The sequence below is a fragment of the Magnolia sinica genome, chromosome 1 (assembly GCF_029962835.1).
Source record: "Magnolia sinica isolate HGM2019 chromosome 1, MsV1, whole genome shotgun sequence".
NCBI classification, from domain to species: Eukaryota; Viridiplantae; Streptophyta; class Magnoliopsida; order Magnoliales; family Magnoliaceae; genus Magnolia; species Magnolia sinica.
In genome coordinates, this window is record NC_080573.1 from 129,434,396 (window position 1) to 129,450,390 (window position 15,995).

At 37.5% G+C, this 15,995-nt stretch overlaps 1 protein-coding gene across 1 annotated transcript; it reads right to left on the reverse strand.

The window, feature by feature from the left end:
* Positions 1–530: 530 nt before the first annotated feature.
* On the reverse strand, positions 531–13,446 carry LOC131258325 (profilin). Its single transcript, XM_058259574.1, has 3 exons — positions 13,247–13,446; positions 1,960–2,097; positions 531–711 (listed from the first exon to the last, which is right to left on the reverse strand). The coding sequence occupies exons 1-3, from the start codon at positions 13,367–13,369 to the stop codon at positions 577–579; spliced, it is 396 nt and encodes a 131-aa protein (XP_058115557.1). The 5' UTR covers positions 13,370–13,446; the 3' UTR covers positions 531–576.
* Positions 13,447–15,995: the final 2,549 nt, after the last annotated feature.

Consider the following 15,995-nt stretch of genomic DNA (forward strand, 5'->3'; position numbering starts at 1 on the left):
AAATTTTTGGCCTTGACTTAGGTTGAGCACACGAGCGATTGCTCATTTTTAACCGCCAATTTCTAGGCAAGCTATTGAAGAGTCAATAATTTCAGGTGATGTTCAGTGCATCAAGCATCCAACGTGAGGCCCATCAAATCAATGGCTTCGATCATTGAACCATGGTTGCCAGAAGGTGGACAACCTAAAGACATGCGAAAACGACCCACGAATAAGAAAAATAAAACCAAGCTAAAATGGCACCTGAAGCTAATATTGCAAGGCCCAACAGAATATCAAAAGACTTCGGATATGCAAAACTCAGCTGCAAACAGTAGTTATAATACACATAAATTGAAGAAAGAGGGGGGGAAAAATGTGAAGGGTGATGAGGAGATCAGAAGGCCCCCTTTAGAGGACACCATAACTACTCTTTCGTCCTCACGAGGTTTATTGTCTGCAAAACAAACTCCAGAGCCAGTCCATGGACACAGAAGGAAAAACGAAAGCCCAAACTGGGGGGCGGGGGGGGAAGGAATAAAGAGAGAAACACGAATCAAGAAAAGAAATGAAATAGTGTGGAATCTGAAGAGCTCTCTACAGGCCCTGGTCAATGAGGTAATCACCCATCCTCTCAACAATCATGTTACACTGGCCAGGAGTCAAGGGCTCCTCGTAGATCCCAAAAATTAGAGCTTGGCTGGTCTTCTTTATAGTGATGCCGCCGGAACCCTGCCCAATGCATCAAAGAAAATAAAAGGGATGGGAGTTGAAGTGTCAGTCAATAATGTAATCCCTTCGAAGAATTAGATATACAGGTAAGATGCGGATGTTGTTGATAATTTTGAGAAGGGAGGTTTTATTTTATACTCTGTCAGAGGGAGATGGTTGATATGCAGGAACCCAGAATTGTCCATTGCCGTGTATATTAACTCAAATTAAACCATCCAAGTCGTGGGCCCCACTGTAGATATGTCATTAACTCAAATCAAACATGCATATAACCTTTGCTTTGGTTTTTATTTTCCTCCATCGAAATTTCGAATTGAGCAGTTTGGGATGGAATGGGTTTTCTTTCATATCTTGATTTGTTTGAGTTGCACATCGTTTCTTACTTCGTTAAGTTAAAGGATTGGATTTTGTTGGAAAAATAGGCATTTATTTTGAATTTCTATCACATTGAAATTGTAAAAATTGCAAAAGAAGTTTGGTGAAGTGGGTTTTCTTTGAAATTGTCTCCTGGAAGTTGGTTTTTTTTTTTTTTTTTTTTAATTTCCTTTTTCATTCAATGCAAGAAACCTAATCTCATTAAAATGCGGGATTGTAATTGGATTTTGTTGAAAATAGACCTTCGGCTTTTATTTTTTCCCCATTAAAAATGGTAGAAGAAGAGGTTCCATGCAGTGGGTTCTGAAATGTTGACTTTTGGAAGTTAAATTTGCGGGTTTCGCAATTAGCATCTTCCAAGATAGAAAGGCTATCCCTTTTTAGAATCTCATTGTTGCCAATGGGCTTCATTTCGGTATTAACTTTTCATTAAGCTACTTCATTAATCAAGTTAAATGGGCAATTTTGTCGTTTACGGAAAAAAAAAAAAAAAAACACATTAGTACCGCTATGACAAGTTCACTGGCAGACTGAGTGGAGATACCTCGTTTCAACACTTGAGGTCTTGGTATCTATCCCTAGTGGGGGTGGCTAACTTGGAGTGTGTGTACTGACATGGGTGTGTACTGACATGCTAACCCAAAAAAAAACAAGTTGACAACTAACTTGAGTAGCTTCATGAAAACTTAATTTAAATAGGTAGCAGAATGTAAATAACATATTAATGATGTAGTATTACGTAAAAATCCCTGAGGAAAAAGAAAAAAAAAAAAAAAAAATCCTCTTAGTGAACTGAAAAGAATCAATGCTCTGGAAATAAAGAAAAGAAAGAAACATGAAAGTATATTAATTTAGCTCAAACAAACACATCACCTTCTTTCCACGGATCACAGATCCAGCCTCTCCTTGGATTACCATGTACTTCGTAGCCCCAAGGAATAAGCCAGTGGGGGCAAGGAACCCCGGTTCATTGAAGTCATTCATAATACCGGTGATCTCTTCGGGCTTAAACTACACGTAAAACATAGACACATCCAAGTTAATAGCTATCACGCAAACAACCATAATATGACATGTGAACAAGAAACACTCTACAAGATTTAATAGCTAAATTGTAGAAACAAATACAAGGGAAGAGATCATAGTGTTCATGCCAAAAAGCCAAAAATGCCATAATGCAACTTTATAATTTCTATGCATATTTACATAAAACTATGTTACCCAGATACCACATGAATACAGGATAGGTAAAATGTTACCCAGATACCACATGAATACAGGATACATCACGGATCCAGCATCTGCACTTTAAAAATTCAAGTACTGGGGATGTTTATGGCCCTCATTTCGAAGAATGTGAGATGGAAGGCATGAACATGTGTTCGCTCATCAAGAGACAAGAACAAAAAGAAGAGAAATAAATAAATTGTTGCTAATGCAAGACAATCTCCCAGAACCCAATTGAGCATAGAATACAAGCACAAAATATCAAAAGACTGAATGACAACAAACACTCATAATTGCTTTTTCTTTTGATAAATAAGAAATTTTCAAGATAATTGGTAAAAGGGTTCATAGCATCATTGGTATGATTGAAATAGCCTACTATAAACAATTTTAAAGAAAAATAAATAGATGGTAAGATAAAAATCAATAATAAAATCATTCAAATCAAGAACTAAACTAGAAAATGGAAGACTTTAATTCATGCAAACTACTTGGGTTTAATAGTTGAAAACAATATACACCATTAAAAATAAAATTTCAAATAAGAACATACAAAGAAGAAAGAAGACTTGTGGAAATTTGAATCAAGTCAAGTCAAGGTGTGATTTGGAATCACTCGGCTTGAAGTTGAATTTGTCCTCCTTGGACCACATTCTAAGTGTAACAGGAATTTTCGACAATCAACCTTCAAGATACAACGACTATAACCCAATCAAAGTGGTGAACTCATTGTACATAAGCTCGAATCACTTGTGGTTTTAACCTGAACTAATAAGTCAACTCAGTGAACCAAAACCAAAGAATCAAGGATTTGAGACAAAGACTTGATTGATTTTGATTGTGTGAAAACCAGATTAAAAAAAGTCTATTGAATGATTTCAAAAGGACTCGAATGGGATGCTAAAACAACCTTTCAAAAAGGTTAGGTCTATTGGGTTTAAACCCAACTGATAGGATCCTTACTCTTGCTCGGGTGGTAGACTCTTAGGAGTTTCAACACCCGGTCAAGGGTTCGAGTATCCATAGGTGGTGAAATTCCAATAGCGTGAGTGAGTGAGTGTGTGTGTGTGTGTGTGTGTGTGTGTGTGTGTGTGTGTAAACCCAACTGATAAAAGATGCCATGTTATGTTTGTAGATATACTTAAGATACACTTAAGTATATCTACTTAGAAATAGAGCTTAAGCTTTATTATTATTTTTTTATTAAATATAGAACTGAAGTTGAAAACTAATTGAATATGAAAATTAAAAGACAGGCCAATAAAGAAGAAGAGTATGAAGCTCTCCAATTTAAAAAACTTTATGAAAAGAAGAAATAATTTACGAAACTACTACTCATATATCAGGACAAAATGGAATTGCGAAACATAGGAATAAATATTAAAAGAAATGATTAATGCTATGATAAATAGTTTTGGCTTGCCCTCTAAAATGTGGGAAGAAGTAATCCTATTTTCCTATTATATTCAAAATAGGATACTCTATAAGACAATTGAAAAAAAATATTATATGAACTTTGAAAAAACTGCACTTTAAGTTATAAATATCTTAAGTGTGGGGGTGTTCTGTTAAAGTATTGTTATCAAAAATTAAGAAAATGAAATTAGGTCCTAAAACAATTGACTGTATGTTTATAGAATATACAAAACATAGCACAACATATAGATGCAAAGTTTTAAAATCTAAAGATAATATTCTATATCTAAATAATATAATCGAAGCAAGAGATGGAAAGTTTTTCAAAAGTATACTTCTTGTGAAATCTAAGTCAATGGAAATAGCATAAAAATTGGTGAAACAAAATTGCATCAACTAGTAAAAATATAGAAGATAAAAATAAAGAACGACTAGAACTAAGTAGAAGAAAAGGAGTTATGAAAGAAACTTAAAAGATTATTTTTATATCTTCTTAATAGAAGATGACCTACTAACATATACAAAAGCACTTAACTCACTCCATACAACCTTTTGGAAAAAGGCAATGAATGATGAATTCTATCTATAATATTCAATGATACCTAGAAACTTGTAAACCTACCACCTGTAAATAAATTAATAGTTTACAAATGAATATTTAAGAAAAAAAAACTAAAATTAAATGCAACCATTGATAAATTTAAAACTAGGTTAGTTGTTAGAGGCTTTAAAGAAAATAAAGGGATTGGTTAACTTGACACCTATTTCTCTATAACTAAAATTATAGCCATTAGGGTCTTAATAGCAATAATGTCTATACACAAACTAATAGTATAGTAAATGAATGTTAAAACTGTATTTCTAAATAAAAATTAGAAGAAGATATATGTGTGTGTGTGTGTGTGTGTGTGTGTGTGTGTGTGTGTGTGTGTGGAACAGCTTGAGGTTACAAAGTTTTAGGTAATGAAAATAAAGTTTATCAGTTAGTTAAATCATTGTATAGTCTGAAACAAGCCCCTAAACAATGATATGAAAATTCTAATAATGTCATTAAATCAAATGAATATTAACTAAATGATGTATATATGTAGATGATATGCTTTATCTTTAGAAGCAATATTAAATTAGTCAATTCACTAAGAAATTATTATCTTTAAACTTTGACATTAAAAGACTTTGGAGAAGCCAATGTGATATGATTAAGAGCCAAGGTGATCAAGAGGAATGGTGGTTTCTTCTTATCCAATCTCATTACATTAAAAAAAAAAAAAAAAAAAAACTCCTTAAGAAGATTTAACTACTTTGACTGTTTGTCTATTACTACACTTTATGTTAACTCTAATAAAAGATACATATATATATATATATATATATATATATATATATATATATATATATATATATATATATATATATATATATATATATCAACTAGAATATTCTCAAATAATTGGTAGCCTAATGTATTTAATGTACTGCACTAGATCAGACATAATTTTTGAAGTAGACTGGTTAAATAGATATACACACAATCTTGAATATGAACATTGAAATGTTTTGTCTAAAATTCTAAGATATATAAAAGGAACTATTACATATGGTATAAATTATATTAGTTTTCCTGCTATATTAGAAGGAAAATGTGATGCTATCTTGATCACTAATTCAGATGAAACTAAATCCACTAGTAGATATATTTTCATTGAAAGTGAAGAACAGTCTCTTAGAGGTCTAGCAAGCAAACCTGTATCACTTGGTCCACTATGGAATCCAAGTTCATTACTTTAGAAAAAGCAGGATCAAAAGTTGCGTGGTTTAGAAACCTCTTAGTTAATAGAACTCTATGGCCAATCCTCATTTTAAATATATCTTTACATTCTGATTGCCAAGCACCTACATTAAAGGCCAAAAGTAAAATATATAATAGTAAAATGAGACATTAGAATCTGCCATAACATAATGAAAAATTCGTTGCACAACTGATAGAGCATGGCAAATTAATCCCCTTATCTCATAGCCCAAACCTCACATCGCATGGGTTAGGACCTCAGCCAATCCCCCGTTATAGGCCCCACATCACATGGGTACCGTCTCATACGACCCCACTCGAGCCCAGTGTAAAAATACTCATGCATTAATTACCTCCGGTGAGGAGTTTCGAACACGAAACCTCCCACTAATACCACTTTAATGCGAGACAATTAACCACTTTCTCTAAAAGCTCGAACTGATAGAGCATGGCGAATTAATCCATTTTTCTTATAACTCAGGGCCCACATCACATGGGTTAGGACCTTAATCGAACCTCCTCGTGGGCCCCACATCACATGGGTACTGCCTCAGCCCGCCTCACACAGGCCGCCCACCCCGAATGTGTCCCCGCATCCCACAGGTTACCCCACTCAAGCTCGGTGTGAAAATGCCCCTACATTAAGAACTCTCTAAAAAGGTGGTCATCGATGCATCAAAAAGACTGGAGCTAAGCTTAAAAGAATAGGCTACTCATATCAACAACCTAACCTATGCAAGCGGAGCTCCCATGAGATATGTTTTTAATTAGTAAATAACAAGACACTAAGAGACATTTGAGCACGGTTATATTTATGCCGCTTCTATAGTGTAGGCAGTATAAGCTGCAATGTGTAGGGGTAAGTTTTTTTTCTTAATAAATCTATATTACATATATTGGTAGTGTACCGAATTATTGCGTACACGTAATTCATCTATATTAGTGTGGAGGTGGAGCTACTTTCTATAAGAACATATGCTAATTCTCTAGACACTCATGAAATTCGAGTAATAGTGCATGGCCAAAAAGCATCGAACTGCAAAGCAATTAATAACAGAAAAGTTGTGTTACTAGTGTATATAGCCAATTTACATTGAAGGAATCATGTTAAAGGACAATTGGCATCTGACTTTTGCAAACCTTTCTTACTTACCCTGGTGCTGATTAAAGTCTATAGACATCATCAACACCAATGCATAACTCTTCCAACCTACCCCGAAGTGTCATGCAAAACTCTTCCACCCTACCCCGTAGTGTCTTAAATTTTAAAAAATGTGGTATATTATTATATTTTTACTATATTCTAAATTTTGGGTGTTTTAAAATTTTTCACTAAAACTTTCCCGCAAAATATTTCATTCGAATCTTTTGATTCTGCATATGTGTTTCCTTGAGGATAGTCCCACATCAGAAATCCCTTGGATTTCTAAAATATTTATAGGTAGAAAGTGTTGTGGAAGGCTTAGGCCTTCAAGGGACGTGGGTATGGTTGTTGGATCATTTCTTTGCAATGCGCGCACTAAGTTGTGCCAGGCCGGGGCCATGGCTCGTGCATGCACCAAGTCAGGCCGCGCCAGGGGTGCAGGTTTGTGCATGCATGTGCAGGTTTGCATGTGTACATGCGCACCCCACGGGATAATGCGAGTGTACTCACATATAGCCTACTCACACATCCCCTTGTTTTCAAGTAGAAAGATGTATCAGTCTACCACACTAGTTGGGTTTAGACACAACCAAAGTGTCCCGTATCGGTATCGGTTGGCGTAACAGTGCCCTCCGAAACCAATACGGATACGGGGGCGTAACGGCGATACGGGGGCGTAACGGCCTGTAATGGCGCATGGCGCAATTTTTTTTTTTTGCTAAAAAAATATGAAAAAATATGGATTAAATCCAGAATATTCTAAGCATTCCAAATATGCATTCATTTATAAATTGGAACATGTTTATGGTAGTGTAACGGTCCACTCTTTGGTAAGAAGTTGTATCGGCCTGTCTGATTAATTTTTTAACCAGGTAACTTGAATTTGACTAAAAAATTCATATATTTAATTTTTTAAATATGTAATTTATATACTTAACATCTTGTTATCATTTCTCCCAATAGTTCTTTAAAAAAATGAAATTAAATTCAGGTAGATGGCGTTGCCAATTTGGAGCTGACTTGGAGGACCAATTTATTCTCCAAATCAGCCTCAAATTCATGCCATTTATTGTCATTATCCCACTTATAAATTGGTGGATGTTTATTGGATAGTGAATCATAAAAATAAAAAATAAAAATCAAAAGGCCCTATTTTTAAAAATAAAAGTTCACAAATTAACAATTAAAACTATTCAAATAATTTAATTTTGGCATTGTGAGTTAGCAATTGCAGTCCATAATTTAATTGTCAAATTTCAAGTTAATATATGTCTCGTGTACAATTTTTTAAGGCTTGAATTAGGAGGGACTCAGATATAAAGTGCAACACACGTGTCAAAGTTTTTTGGGCCTCACCCGTGATGAATGTGTTATATCTACACCGTCCATCCATTTTGCTAAATAATTTTAGAGCATGAGCCCAAAAATGAGGCACATCCAAAGCTTGGGTGGATTGCACTGTAGGAAACAATAATAATTAAATGTTCACCGTTAAAAATTTATTGGGGGCTAAAAAAGTTTTAGATCAAGCTAACATGTGTGTTTTCCCTTCATCCACGTCAATGTAACTCAATTAATAGCTTAGATTGAAAATAAACATTACAGTAGACTTTAGGAAAATTTTAATGGTAAGTATTCTATAACCACTATTTCCTATGATGTGGTCCACCTGAGATTTGGATATTACTAATTTTTTGAATCCCGACTTAAAATGACGTGGCAAAATGGATGGACGATATGGATAAAATATATACATTACGGTGAGGCCCACTCGGGTCTAATCTGATTGGATGGAAAATAAACGTTACCGTGCGCCCTAAAAATCATTTAACCGTGAAAATCATTATGCCTGCTGCTATTTTGGTGTGGTCCAGATGATCTCTGGATATAATTCATTTTTTCGCTAGTGCTCTAAAATGATCTCTGAAAATAGGTGAACGGTGTAGATGTAATAAATACATCACTGTCGAGCCCATATAACTTTGATCTCCTTTTGAACCGTTCGTACAACTCGGAGCTCGAGGAGTGTCAGCGCTCGTCTTTTGCGTGACACGTACCCACGGCAGTCAGCCACTGCAAATAAATAAAAAAAAAAAAAGGAGAGAGAGGGAAACAAAAAGAAAAAAAAAGGGAAAGAAAGAAAAGAAAAAGAGGGAAAGAAGAGATTGAGAGAGAGAGAGCGAGAGAGAGAGTGGGAGAGAGAGGAAGAAGAAGAAGAAGATCAGGAAGCAGCCGGGCGCAGCCGCAGCCGCTCGAGAAGAAGAAGAAGAAGAAGAAGAAGAAGAAGAAAGAGAAGAAGAAGAAGAAAAGAAAGGAAAAAAAGGTAAGTTTTTTCTTTTCTTTTTTTTGTCAAGGCCCATAACAGCTGTTACGGGTTCGTAATGGCCGTTATGGTCACAGAATTCCATAACGGTCGTTTCAACCCCATATCGCGTAACGGGTCCCACCGTTACCGTTACGTATCGGCCGTTACGGCCGATACGTAACCGATTTGGGATACCCTGGACACAACAGACCTAACCCTTTTGAAAGGATTTTAACACCCCATTCTAGTCCATTCAAAGTCTATAAATAGACTTCTCTTAATTCAATTTTCATGCAATCCAAAATCAATCAAGTCTTCCTTTCTAGTCTTCCTTTCTCAAATATCCAGTTCTTTGATTTTGGTTTACTGAGTCTGCTTATTGGTTTAAGTTGAAACAACACGTGGTTTGATCCTGGTCTAAGGAAGGCAAATTCAACTTCAAGCCGAGTGATTCTAAATCATGCCTCAACTCGACTCAAATTTCCATAAGTCCTCTTGACTTCTTTTGTATTTTCTTTTTGGAAATTTTATTTTCAACATGTATTGTTTTCACCAATCAAACTAAATGATCTTGAAATAATAACAACTTCAAAAAAAGCATTAAATCCAACATCAAATAAATAAAGCAGAGGTTTTCATCAAATCAATCAAGATCAAATAATGAAATCTTGAATATTAACAACAATTTACGCTACAAATACCGCAGAGAAACATGAGAACATTAATGTGACACAAGTTCCATACAAGTCATATGCAGTTCTTTGCCAGAACGTGGCAAATATGTAAGGTGATTGGGTGTTTTCCTGTAGATGCGGTGATTGGGAGTATTGATCTGGTGGGCCAGCAGTCATTCTATATCCATCCCCAATTCTGACCATCCAGTTGCTGACAGTTTTCGTCCATTGTTGATCCATTGCTCTGTTTTAAGTGAGCATTACCTTTTCTGACCACTGCTCAGATAACTAAAGCAGTATAATCTCCTTTGTTTATGGCATATACCCCATCAATATGGTGGCTAACCAACTCAATAGTCCTGATTACCACACATAACTTCCACATGCACCATTAGAGATGTTTTAGTGCGTGTCCAATAGAACTCCCAAGAGATGTGCACATGTTGCAATAGCATTCCAAAAAGAAAAAGGAAAGAAAGAAAAGAAAAGAAAAAATAAATACAATAGAAAGAAAACGGAAAAAAGAAGAAAGAAGTCAAAGCTACCCTTGAAAATGAAGAAGAATTGGGCTACCTTTGAAGTGGATCCTCACTCTTGCTCCGGTGGTAGACTCTCGGGAGTTTCAACACCAGGTCAAAGGTTTGAGCATCCATAGGTGGTAAAATCCCACTACGGTGTGGGCTACCCAAATTGTGATTACTTATGGGCTTTCAATAAACAATAGACGAATAATCTTTATTTATTGGGATTTTTCCTTATAACAACCTGCCTTCTAGGATATTCCCGGATGGACGGATAAACACGTGTTTTCAAAATATTTAAAGAAAAATATGGAATTGAGCTGTTTGCTTGTCTAAATGACTAAATAACGGATTTGCTCTTACACTCTTTATTTTTTTTACGGTTACACCCATTGAAATGGCAGGCATGTCGAGGATTCCACGGACCCACCTTTATGTATATCTATGATTGACGCCATCCATTTTTGCGCTCTTATTTTAGGCCACGAGCCCAAAAATGAGCCAGATTTGAAGCAGACTTCGCCCTGGAAAATGCTGGTGATGAAATGCCTATCATTAAAAACATGTTGGGGCCATGGAAGTTCAGATGGAGCTGATTTTGTGTCTTCCCTTCGTCCACGTCTGTGTGGCCTTATCAACCGGTTGGATGGCCCTGATAGACATCGGGGTGGGCCCTAGGAAGTTTGCGTGTAAAAACATGGGACGCCGGCTCGCGTACTGGTGGGGGTAAAACATTATGGGATGCGTATGCTTCGGTAGATCTCCACCGAGGTGGGTGGGCTCGTGACTGTGTGGCCCACCTTGATGTATATGCCTTATATCCATGCCGTCCAGCCGTTTTGAAAACTCATTTTAGGGCATGATCCCAAAAATGAAGTATAGCCAATCTCAGGTGGACCATGGTACACAAAACAGTGGTAATCAAATAATAAAAACTTACCGTGGGATCAAAAGTCTTGGATCTAAGCTGATATTTGTGTGGTCTATTTATCCAGGCCTTAGTGACCTTATCAACAGGTTGAATGGAAAATAAACATTCTGGTGGGCCCCGTGAAGTTCCTAACGGTGGGAATTCAACAACGACTGTTTCCTGTGGTGTGGTCCACGTAAAGTTTGTATCTGCTTCTTTTTGGGGAACATTTGTCGGCGTAAGATTTGGATCAAATTGGCATTTGGTCTTTCATATATTCAGTACGCTGCGACTTTATAAACAGGTTAGATGGCAAATAAACACCGTAGTGGCCCTAGAAAGTTTGAAGGCATTATCTTCCCCAGTACCTTCTCCAGTGCGGGCCCTAAGAAAGTTTGCCCTTACAAAATGAATAGACTGTGAATATAACACATACATCATGGTGCGCCCACCAAACTCGGTGATGTTAACACACCATGGAAGCCTCTCAGAGATTCTACACTGGGAACCTAGGAAGCCCCACCATGATGTTTGAGTCCATCCGTTTTGCAAGCTCATTTAAGTACATGCCACCAAAAATTGAGCCGGCTGCAGGATCCAAGTGATCCACATAAGAGGAAACAGTGAGGATTGAACAACTACGGTTGAAACATTCGTATTGCCACAAAAGTTTTATATCAGGCAAGTTTTTCACGTTTTCAGTTCATCCTGAAGGGAATGACCTTATAAAGGGTTTGGCTGGCTTGTAAATATCAAGGTGGAGCCTGAAAGGTTTCAACTGTAGGCAATTCTTTTTCCAGTTTTCCCTCCTGCGGCCCACTTGAATCTTGGAACTTGCTCATTTCTTATCAAACGTCCTAAAATGATCTTGAAAAATGTTTGGACGGGTGGATTTCTCACAAACATCTCAGTGGGCCCCACCTAGGCTCCCAGGACAAGAACTCCCCGCGAAAGCCCAGTCGGCGTCCGCGTACATGGTAGACCACACAAGCCCTTCCTCTAGGAGCGATCTTGCTACTACAGTGCTCTGTGAGCCCCTACATGATGTATATTTTTATCCTCACCGTTCATTCAATTTTCAAGATCATTTTAGGGCATGTGCCTAAAAATGAGGTAGATCAAAACCTCTAGTGGACCACACCACAGGAAAACAGTGGTGATTGAACAAGGGTAGTTTTGTTATTTTAAAAAATATTGTTCATAAACCGTATATAAACCTAACGGTTAATGACAGCAAGCGGCTCAATGTCTAAAGATGTAAATGTTAGGTGTTTTACTTTAAATATTTTGAATGCATGCTTTTATTTGACAATAGCCTAAAAGTTAAGCGGTTATATGTAAAATACCTTATTCCAAGCAAACAAGAATATCACGCAAGAACCAAAGTTTAAAACAGAGCACTGCTATAGGCTCCAACCAAATGCATACTCAATCGTGATTCACTTCCACATTGTTGCGTCTTAATATTTGAAATCAAAATCAACTGGGCATCTAAACCTAGCCTTAATCATGATCCCCAACCACCATTATGTCTGTTGTGAAATCGATGACCGGAGCTCTTCACACAAACCACAGAGCAAAACATCCAAAACAAATGCAACCAAAGATAGCAAAATGCTTTACAATCTAAGTGCCGGAACTGATCTAATTCACAAATTGACCAAATCCCTTAAGGGAAATAACAGATCTCTATCACAATCAACATCCCAAGGCTAATCAAATCAAAAGAGATCGAGCTAGTAATCCGATCTTCAACCAAAAAAAAAAGATCTGAAAACAGAAATGCCTACAATAAATTCAGACAAAAAGATCAATCTAATTACTTACAACATATTAAACAAAAACTATCATACACGAATAAAAAAGAATCAGATCAAATCACATTCCACTGAAATACAATCAAATCCATTCTATCAGCTTTCAATCAGATACGACAGATCCAATTCATTATCAGTGAAATCCAAACCAGAACAGATCAAACCCTAAAATTGCAAAAGATCAAACATGAAAGAGAAATCAAAATCATCACATCAATTTGCAGCCACATTCCATCAAAACAATGCTCATCCCAAACAGATCGATCCGATTCCACCTCCAAAGGGGAATCCGACTCAAACAAAGCTAAAAAGATACCAAAAACAAAATCCAGAGGAAAAGGGTGACAAGGAGATTACCTGAGGGAAGGCGGCGCTTTGAGCCCAGACGCTTCCATCGTGGCCGATGATCGCTGCGGCCGTGAGATGATTACCGTCGATGTCACACATCAGATGATCGTCGACGTATATTTGCCACGACATCTTCTCTTCTTTCTTCTGGGAATTGTTTCTTCTTTCTTCTTCTTTTTTTCCGAAGAGGAGTGATAGAACGATTCGGAGCCGAGAGAAACGAACGTACGAATAAATAGATGAGTTGGGGAGTTTGTTGAAGACCGAATCTCATCCCTCGCGTTGGTTCGGGAAGTTGTGTTCATCGTCCAGGATCTGATACTCTTAGAAGGGAACTTAGATCCTATCCGTTAAAAAGGCTTTTCATACCTAAATCTGCTCTTTCTTCTAAATATCACCAACGATCCTAGCCGTTATTTATCTTGTTGGTGTGGTTTCCATTTTCTCCGTCCATTCGTTCCTCATTCCCGATCCAGCGCGCCTAATCCTTACCCACACATCCTCTGGTTGCCTGAATCAAAGGTAACGCTCATCAGCATTGTCTGCTCCATGGGACCTGCATGCATTATCTGATGGTTGGTGCCGTCCATCTTGTGGGGCCATTATCATTCTTGATCATGCTGAGAGGATAACGTGACCATTGATGTGGTGAAGCAATAACATTCATTTTAACGGTCCAGGTTCATCTATAAATATAGATGGTTAGAATTATTACAAAGCATGCGTAATGGATCAGGGCCCACCCAAGTGCATGGACGATGGATCGGCCCCACGAGGCAACGTGCGCAAAACGAACTCGGAGAGATAGTAAGAGGAATGGGACCGTCCAATCAACTCGATTTAGGAAGTGCTCCTCACGTCCGCGTTTAAATATCGAAGATAAATGCTGGGTCCACATGAATCTACAAGCGCCAAATGCAAACGCAGCACAAGTGGCCACGTGTCACGTGTGCACGAGATCCGGGGCACGTGAATATTCGTTACTGAGAAACCCATCCAGTCCGTTTATCAGGTAGGCCACATATGTTCGAGGAGATGGGCCACTATAATTTTTAGTATAAGACGCGCGGTATCGTTTCACCAGTGTACGCGATCTCATAAACATGGCAACACGCGCGTTTGTGGTTGGCGCTTGCGGATGTTGTGTCTGAACTAGATATCCTCAGCGTCTAGGAATTGTAACGAGATTCGTTACGGGAGATTATGGGTTCATGCGCATGCGAGATCCACGCCGTCTCACCTTTCCCGCCCACACGTGTCATGTGTTGAAGGATCAAAAGGGAAAAGAAATCAGGTCGGCCACACCATTAGATCAACGGACAACGGAGTGCCTGATTCAACGAATAAGAGTGGGCCACCAAATGAGTCTGTTCACCGTGATTTTCAAGACGGGTGATGTTTTTAAAAATAAAAATTCATCTTAATTAAGAGATTGTCCTGTAATTTATTGTTTTGGCTGTAATTCTTACAGAAATGGATTGCATGATGGGTCACACACCACCGAGGTCCGTGGTGTGTTGATGTTACCAAGTTCTATGGGCCTACCATGGTGCGTGTATTATATCCGCAACATTCATTCATTTTACCAGATCATTTCAGGGCATGAGCCCAAAATTTTGGCAGATCTGAAGCGCAAGTGGACCAAACCAAAGAAAGCAGTGGGGATTGAACGTCTACCATTGAAAACTTCTTGGAGGCCACGGAAGCTCTAGATCAATCTGATATTTGTTTTTTCTCTTCATCCTGGTCTGTGTGACCTCATGAACAGGTTGGATGGCAAATAAATGTCATGATGGGCACTAGGAAGGTTTCAACGGTAGGAATGATTGTCTCACTGGTATTGTTCACTTGAGTTGCAAATCTATCTCATTTTTTCGTTCATGACTTAAAATGATCTCACGAAATTGATGGACAGTGTAGATATAACACATACATTATGATGGGGCCCACAGAATTTAGTGACGTCTACACACCATGCAATCAGCTTCCAATTCTTACCGCTAATAATCATTTGAATATAATGAACAAGAGAAGATCTCAAGCAGTATTTGCTTTTCAATGTCTTGTCATGGGCTTTCCGGGGAAATCTTCTTATCTGGCGAAATCCTAGAAGTCTGGTGGCCTATGGAGTATTTACTACTTTTGCTCTCTCATACATTTCATTTTCAATCCCAACTTTCTACAAATCCTCCTACGTTAAAACGAAGCTTCAACATAGTGAAGTCATAGCAATTTTGGATTAGGGATCCACCGCATGGTAAAAGCTCTTAGACGGTGGATAATTCAAATGGAAGCAATTTGATGGTCTTAAAAAAATTATCTTACTTATGTAATTATCATCCTTCTTATATAAATTTTTTGAACGGAAAAATATTATTTAGTTAATGGTAGATATGTACCTTTCCTAAGTTCATGGCACCATATACCAAAGTGTACATTACCACCCGTAGGAATATTGAACAAGGTGCAATTCCAAAACAATGAATTGTTTAATTACTGCATTGCACAATTGAGGAATGCAATTGAAATGTGCTTTAGGCTACCAAGGCTAGGTTTTCAATAATATGAACTACACCAGTGTTTAAGTTTGAGACAAGTAAAAGTTGTGATTGCTTGTTGTATACTCCACAATTTTCATTCAGATTGATGATGATGTGATGTAGAGTAGGTCGCAGACAGTTTCATGGCCAAGGACCAGAAAATGCCCGATAAAAGACGGAGATGATCCGGACCATCAAAACTTAAAATGGATGTATAT

Excerpts from the sequence above, each read along its gene's own strand:
- LOC131258325 (XM_058259574.1), bottom strand. The coding sequence starts at position 13,369 with ATGTCGTGGCAAATATACGTCGACGATCATCTGATGTGTGACATCGAC. Across the intron at positions 2,098-13,246 it reads AAAGCGCCGCCTTCCCTCAG|TTTAAGCCCGAAGAGATCAC; the intron begins GTAATCTCCTTG and ends TTTTACGTGTAG. Across the intron at positions 712-1,959 it reads CTGTGATCCGTGGAAAGAAG|GGTTCCGGCGGCATCACTAT; the intron begins GTGATGTGTTTG and ends TGCATTGGGCAG.